Source organism: Chelmon rostratus, chromosome 6 (genome assembly GCF_017976325.1).
Source record: "Chelmon rostratus isolate fCheRos1 chromosome 6, fCheRos1.pri, whole genome shotgun sequence".
NCBI classification, from domain to species: Eukaryota; Metazoa; Chordata; class Actinopteri; order Chaetodontiformes; family Chaetodontidae; genus Chelmon; species Chelmon rostratus.
The window spans coordinates 14,242,036-14,250,110 of NC_055663.1; the positions used below are offsets into that span (position 1 = coordinate 14,242,036).

The 8,075-nt window shown below is 44.0% G+C and overlaps 1 protein-coding gene across 1 annotated transcript; it reads left to right on the top strand.

Annotated features, from left to right (window-relative positions):
- Positions 1–486: 486 nt before the first annotated feature.
- Positions 487–2,487, top strand: lrrc4.2 (leucine rich repeat containing 4.2). Its single transcript, XM_041939656.1, has one exon. It carries the CDS (start codon positions 487–489, stop codon positions 2,485–2,487), a length of 2,001 nt encoding a protein of 666 aa, XP_041795590.1.
- Positions 2,488–8,075: the final 5,588 nt, after the last annotated feature.

Consider the following 8,075-nt stretch of genomic DNA (forward strand, 5'->3'; position numbering starts at 1 on the left):
TGAGTGCTTTTCATGCTGTTCTCAGTCTTTAATACCAGGAGCCATTTTGTACCCTTGGCTAATAGAGGGCCACCTCACTTTTTCAGAAAGGGAAAACAAGAAAACATCAATCTCATGTCCTTCCATGGAAAGGAATTATAAATGAACATGATGCATGACTGTTGCTTTTAACATTTGGGAAGAGGCAAAAAGGACCACTTCCAAACTAATGAGGTACGTCACTGACACTGTTATTCAACGCTTTTTTCTTACACTGCTGCACTGCTTTTCCTCTGCTTTTCCTCTTGTATTAATCTCTCACACTCTGTCTCCCTCACGCTCCCTCTTTTTTCCCTTCTCTCTCTCACACATCAATTTTGATGTAGCATCTCCCTGCACTGTCGATGGAACTTGGGAGCCTTGAGTTGCTCCAGCCAGGCTAGGGTGGTCTGTCCTCTGGTGTGTGCCGTCTCCCCCCACCATGCAGAATAATGAGCCCTCCACACCATGAGTCCTCTGGGCCAGGTTAGTGTGCAGCCTACCTGGAACGCAGCCCTGCTTGCCGTGCTCTCCCTCATGGTGCCTGCTCTCAGTATGTGCCAGTCCACAGGCCCTGCGTTGGGCTCGGCTAACCCACAGAACTGTCCAGGTGTGTGCTCCTGCACTAACCAGCTCAACAAGGTGGTGTGTACCCGCCGAGGCCTGATTAGGGTTCCTCCGAACATCCCAGCCAACACCAGGTACCTGAACCTGATGGAAAACAGCATAGAGACCATACAGGCAGATACCTTCAGGCACCTGCATCACCTGGAGGTACTGCAGTTGGGCAGAAATGCTATCAGACAGATTGAAGTGGGGGCCTTCAATGGCCTGACCAGCCTCAATACTCTGGAGCTGTTCGACAACAGGCTGACCGTCATACCCAGTGGAGCTTTTGAGTATCTGTCAAAGTTGAGAGAATTGTGGCTCAGAAACAATCCAATTGAGAGCATCCCCTCTTACGCCTTCAACCGTGTCCCCTCTCTCATGAGACTGGACCTGGGAGAATTGAGGAAGTTGGAGTACATCTCTGATGGGGCATTCGAGGGCCTTCAAAACCTCAAGTACCTCAACTTGGGGATGTGCAACCTGCGGGAGTTTCCTCATCTTTCGCCACTGTTGGGATTGGAGGAACTAGAAATATCAGAGAACGTTTTCCCGGAACTGAAGCCTGGAGCCTTCCGTGGGCTTAAGAATTTGCGTAAACTGTGGATTATGAACTCGGTCATCACTACGATTGAGAGGAATGCATTTGATGACATCACAGCCTTGGTGGAGCTAAATTTAGCCCATAACAACCTCTCATCCCTCCCTCACAACCTCTTCACCCCTCTACAGTACCTGGTGGAGCTACACCTGCATCACAACCCTTGGCGATGTGACTGTGATGTAGTGTGGCTCTCCTGGTGGCTCAGAGAATACATTCCCACAAATTCCACCTGCTGTGGACGCTGCCACACCCCTGCCCACATGAGAGGACGATACCTGGTGGAAGTTGATCAGACGACCTTTCAGTGTTCGGCACCATTCATACTCGATGCTCCCAGAGATCTGAACATCTCAGCAGCGAGGGTGGCAGAATTGAAGTGTCGCACAGCTGCCATGAGCTCAGTCCGATGGCTTCTCCCCAATGGGACTGTATTGACCCACGGCTCGGCACACCCACGGATATCTGTCCTGAACGACGGGACACTCAACTTCTCCAACGTTCTCCCGTCAGACACGGGGGTCTACACCTGCATGGTGAGCAACATGGCGGGAAATTCCAACGCCTCGGCCTACTTAAACGTCAGCAATGCCGAACTCAACACGTCTAATCTGTCCTATTTCACCACCGTAACAGTGGAAGTTTTGGAGCCCACAGTGGAGGAGACTCCTAAACCCAAGCCTACTGTCCCTGCCTCGCCCTCTGTGTTTCAGCCCGTCTTCATCTCAACACCTACTGTGCTGTTCCAAAACACTCAGACTCCAAGGCAGGTGTCAATCCCCACTGCCAGAGTCCCTAGTGGGCCAGCCGCCAGCCTGGATGAGGTGATGAAAACCACCAAAATCATCATTGGCTGTTTTGTTGCTGTTACCTTGCTGGCAGCTGCCATGTTGATAGCATTCTATAAGTTGCGTAAGCGGCATCAACAGAGGAGCACGGTGGCAGCAGCCAGGACCATAGAAATCATACAGATGGAGGAAGAGGTTCCTCCTGTTCCACCACCCACCTCCGGATCTAGTGGCTCTGATGACACAGGGTTGGTACTGCCTACATTAGTGGAACACAACAGCAACACCTTTAAGCCTGGGTACGTGTCCTCCTCCTCCTCATCACGCCAAGGGGGCTACGGAGCCCACTGGACCCAGAACAACTCCCTTCATCGCTCAGTCAGACAGCATCACAGCCACATCAGCACCATTGCTGATCCCTACGTCATTAAGACTACTCACGGCAAGGAGAAGGTTCAAGAGACCCAAATCTGAGTAATGCTCCCTATGGATCTATCTCTGACTCTGCCCCAACCTCTCCTCTCCATCTATCTGCTCACCACTCCATGCAATAGAATGCACAAAGAACAAAACGGTAACTTTCTTTTGTACAGAAGTGCAAAACAGAGACAGTTTTTTGTTTCTTGTACATGCCTATACATAAGTATATAAATATGAAAAAATACAAATATATATAAATGAAACTACCGTCAGGCAGTGGTGAGACATGCAGATTATATTAGAAAAGAAAGTAATTTGAAACTATTTTCTAATAACTGGTGACTTCTATTAAAAAAAAAGAAAAAGATATTGCTTTTGTGACTGATGATAGAAGGTGGTACTGTCTACTGTAGGAAAAGAGGCATTTAGTTTGTTTTATTGACCATATTTAGGATGCAGTAAAAAACTCTTTATACAGGCACCAGTTTCTAAACACAGCCCCAATGTAAGCTCCAGTTTTTACTGTGCCGAATATTATATGCAATAAAATGGTATTTCCAGACTTAGGAACACAAAAAGACACACAAGCAAAATCTAGATAGATAGAAACATTTGTCCAAGGATAGCAGCGTAATGGCACAGATAGAATGTGCTGTTCAGTAGCTATCAGCCAAATGCTTTTGGACTGCAGTGAATTTCTGCAGCTAAGGTTTAACCCTCTGTTCGCTGGAGCTAGAGCTGCGTTTATTTGACAGTGCCAGTGCTTCTTAGTTGTAGCGTATCTAAACATGTTTATTTAGAATGCACATGATTCCCCACTGGTTTAACTGGCAAAGATGAAGTGCAGGCTAATAACAGTTGTTGCAAATACTTTGTTCTGTTATTGGTTGCATTTTGTATTATTTCTTTTCCCTTAGGTTTTACATGCTTCTTAATGGCTTGTGTAGTGTTTAGGGCTAATTTAGTAATGCATTACAGCAGTTGCCTGACTTGTCTCTGCAAGGGCTCATTCCGATGCTAATTTCTCAAAGGAACAGACATGTGGTGCAGTGATACAGGGCTTTGCTGACCGTTCTGCTTTTGGAGAGAAAAAAACGGAGGATTGAAGTGAAACAACATGAATGTCTGATACTGGGGCTTTTCCATGGACTACACTGAAACATGACTTTGTTTTTCTTTTTCTTTACACAGTTTATTTTGAGCAACACTATTTTTATGGAGAGACAAAGGAGGCTATGAAAAATAAAAACCTTTGGTTTGTATTTCTCTAATCAGAAACACTTTCATCTGATGTTTTTTCTTCTCTCTGAATATATTTCCATTTGTGTGTAAGTTGTTCAATCGTAAAGGCTGGAGGCAGTATTGTAAATCGTATCCTTCCCCAAACGCCCCATCTTACGGTCCTATGCATTTACTTAGTGTCTGCATGAATGGGTCTTTAAGTAACTGGTGTACAATGCTGCATTATACCCCACAGTGGGGCTCTATGCAGGTCAGATAGGCTGTTGGTCTTTGATGCCTCAGCTTAGTTTTTAACATTGATTTCTCAGTGACTGTGAAGGGGAAAAATACATGTATCCCACAGTTCTACAGTTTGTGGGTTTCTTTTCCTTACATGCTGATGTGCAGGTTCTAGTTCCTATCTGACTCTGACATTCATCAAGTAAAAAAGAAAAAAAAAGAAAAAGAGAAGATATTTCGTCTTTTTAATGAAAAGAAAAACAATTGTGGCTGGTTCATCATGATATGAGGTACAACACGAGCCTACTTCAGCAAAGCAAGTACTTTGAGAATCTAAATATATCACGTAGCAATGGGAAAGCAGACTGATTTTTATTATGTATTTTTTGCAGTTGCTGTATGTGCCAATGCATTCCTTACGCATAATCTTGACGTCATGCAGTGAAAAGGTCAACTGCCATCAATAAGTGTGCCTGGTCTCTGTGGTGACTGAACCGACTTACCTCTGACCTTACAGTATCCTGCTGCTCTTCATACAACCACTCACCAGTTACTTGTGTTTTTTTTTATACCGATTTCAACAAATGCTATTCAACCCTGCAGGTTACTGGTCATTGAAAAGGTTTATGTTGCAATACAAAAGTGATCCTGCTGAGGCTATTTGGAGATGTGGAGGAAATTACATTATGACCCCTGTGATAATTATGGAGCATGGTGAATTGTCAGGAATCCCACGACTTCATTTAAACCCCCAGGCTGGACTTACTACCATCAAGAGACGGTTAATAATGTGCTGTGAGGCACTGGCTGGCATTATGCTACTACATGTATATATGCATATTTTCTGAGACATTCACAATAAGATGACTGCATTACAGTAGACACTCTTCTGGTGCAGTAAAACAAAACAGGGGCATCCATTATGTAACAGTCTGGAATACAGGTTGAGTGGGAGTCAGTTTTCTCAGAAGTTTGTTTTAACGTTTGAAAATTATTCAAATAGGATGTACTATACATATAAACAAAGTAAGGCATGTATAATGCAGGCATAAAGGAAATACCTCTAATGATATTTTCAGTTTGGAGGTTTCCTCAGCTCTGAATGGATGGATGGAGAGGTGCTAGTATTTTCTGCCAGCACACCTGGCAGTGTGTGAGTACAGGTGGGCCTCAACAAGCAGATGGAACTCCGATGACTATGTCAAGTGTTTCTTCATTTTCTTCAACATGTGAGTGCGACACACTGCTGAATATTCAATCACTGCCAGAATGTGATGGCTTCTCTTTGCTTTGACAAAACAGAATGTTCTTGGTTGTTACAGTATGTGTGGGTTGAAAAAGAGCAGACTCTTATTATTTCCTCGGCGCAGCGTGGCTCTCGCCGTTCTAGCTGCTTCATAAGAGGCTATCGGTTGTTCGTAAAGCCTTTTAATGTGCCTGATAACCAGCCACCATACAGGCGCGCTGACAACTATTTCCTTTCTTCTTTTTTCTTCCTCCTCCTCTTCAGTGTTAAAAGCAAAAGGGGAGGCAGGTCCGGAATTACCATAATACTATCAACCATTCAGTCGATTCAAGTTTGCTGCACCGGTGTCGAGGGTGAAGAGGCTGAGAGCTGGAGTGGAATGGCCATTGTGTTAACCGCTGAAAACAAGGGCCCAGACAATAGTCCTTCCCTGACAACAGCAGTAGGGTTCATGTGAATCTTTTCTCTGGGGTGGCTGCTGTCTTATCTCCAGCAGCTGAGTCAGTCATATGCTTTGAATTTGGCTGTATGTTGCCTTGTTGCAAATGAGCTGTGAAGATATCTTGTCATAACTGCTGCCGTCTCCCTTTCTGTGTCCCCTCCTTTTTTATCACTCGCTAATTGACTTAAAATCATTGACTGAAACCCCATCATAACGCGGATAGGTTGTGTTTTAAGGCAGCCTCTCCCTCTCTCCCTCTCTCTCTCGTTCGCGTTCTCATGTTATCTGTTTGGCACAGCCACTGTCACAAATTTGCGTCGTCTTTTGGAGCATGCTCACCGATGCCCACCTTCCCCCCCACCCCTCCTATTGATTTTCAGCCAATGGGTTACTGATAAAGATTTAGCCAAAGACGTGATGCATCTCTTTGAAGTAAGCAGTGTGTCAGAGGCTCATGCTATTCATATTGGCAGGGGATGGAAGCGGTGAAAAGAATGGCTAAACTGCCACTATGTGGTTTGTCCCACTTGAGACAGATAGGATCTGCAGAGAGGCTACAGGAAAGGGGCTAGAATAAGGCTCTATGGCCGGCGTTCTATGAGGTTAAGGGTTTGTTGGGAACAAGTCCTTGAGCCTCAAGATCCATATCTGTTAATGAAGTCCCCCAGCAGTAAGAGGTGTTGGTCAGGTGGCAGGCTGCAGCAATTCTGTCACAGTTTCTCCACTGACTGATGCCTTTTTGTGCTCACAAAAGGATTGTAAGAAATGATCCATGGTCCTCTTAGGAGTGAGAAATGGCCTAGACTCAATTCTCATCCCTCTCTCAACGCTTGATTAGTCAGCCTACACCTGACTGCACTCTTTTACCATAGCGTCATACTTTTGCTTGGCCCGAGCCTTCGCTCACACTCTTAAATGTCTGCCTACCTAAATTTCTAGGCTTCTACAACAAATGATGAATACAAATTAAGAGGACTCGCTCTGTTTGTGGCTACAAAATTGCCCAGCAATTTTAAACAAATGAAACAAAATGAACCTACGTTTGTTTTACAAGAACAAAGGGATGTGAACACACTGACAGCGTCAGTTTTGAAAATATTAATAAGATTGAATCAAAGACAATTTTACAACCTCTGTTGAATTGCATACAGGTATTTCTATGTATACTGGCCCGTGGTTTTGAATCAAGGCAAAACAACACAACAAAGACACAGGATCGGCAGGAGAGAAGAGAGAGAACTTCTACTCTCTCACACACATAAACACACACAAGATCTACCTAAATAATTACCAGTCCTAACTAGTCTGTTTTTCAGTCATCAGTGTTTCAAAGCCTTTTCTTATTTTCCAAACACTTCCTCGACATAATTAACAAAGAAAATATTGTTTGCACATTAAGTTAGAGAACAGACAAAGAAATTTCGTCTAATTACACAGCAAAACAATTCTTTGAATTACTCCAGCAAAACATGGAAGGAAGGAGAAACAGACTTTTTATTTTCTGTGAATCACAGCTCAGATACATGACGGAGCTTTTGCTTGTTTCTAATTCCTCGACATGGCTGTGTGCGCCAGGTGAGTGACCTTATTCTCCAAAATATAAAAAATAATATATAAAAAAAATGATGCTGTCAGATTAGAATTCCTTCGAGAGTATGAACAAATTATGGCTGATGCCTAGTTTCTGTCACATGCTGGAGAAGGAATGAGACTGACCTCGCTTTATTTTAATAGGGAAGAACGTTCATTTCCAGCCACCCACCTCTGTCCTGATTCACTGCAGGATAAAACATATTTAACATATTATGTGTGCATGTGTACAAAACACAATAATAATTAAAAAATATAAATATATTAATAATATAATTAATAAAATATGACACTGTCATTATGCTTCCTGAAAGCAGACATGCAGTCTACATACTGCTGTACAGTATATGTCAGTGTCATTGTAATGTAGGCCAGTGTGCTCTCTTTGGACCAGTGCAGCTCTGGATAAGGGGTGGCAGCTGGAAGTTGTTCCTGGAGGTCTCTTTCTTTATCAGTCAGTCGGTGGGTCTGTTGGTCTGTCTCTAACTTGTGTGTGTGTGTGTGTGTGTGTGTGTGTGTGTGAGAAAGCGAGTGTCCTCCATGGCGGTGACAGCCACTGTTATTCCAACCTCTCCCACTCGCTGTTGCGGATATTAAAGCAGGACGCATGCATGAACACATGCCGAGAGGCAAACAAAAACAGCAAAACAGAGGAAAGAATGCGAAAAGAGGCGCGGATGCACCAAGAAGAACAGGCCACGCTGGACGCTGCAGTGGACACACTATGGAGCTTTAATTAAAAGTAATTTTTCACTCTTAGTGATTACCATAGCGCTGTACATGGGGTTCACACAAGAACACAGGCACCTTTGCAACCCAGTGCCGAAGCCCTGTAATAAATTCTTCTTTGTGACGTTTAAAGAACCCTGAAAACCCATTTTCTTAATCACCCTCTGAACAAAA

Coding starts and splice junctions, on each gene's coding strand:
- lrrc4.2 (XM_041939656.1), top strand. CDS start 487: ATGAGTCCTCTGGGCCAGGTTAGTGTGCAGCCTACCTGGAACGCAGCC.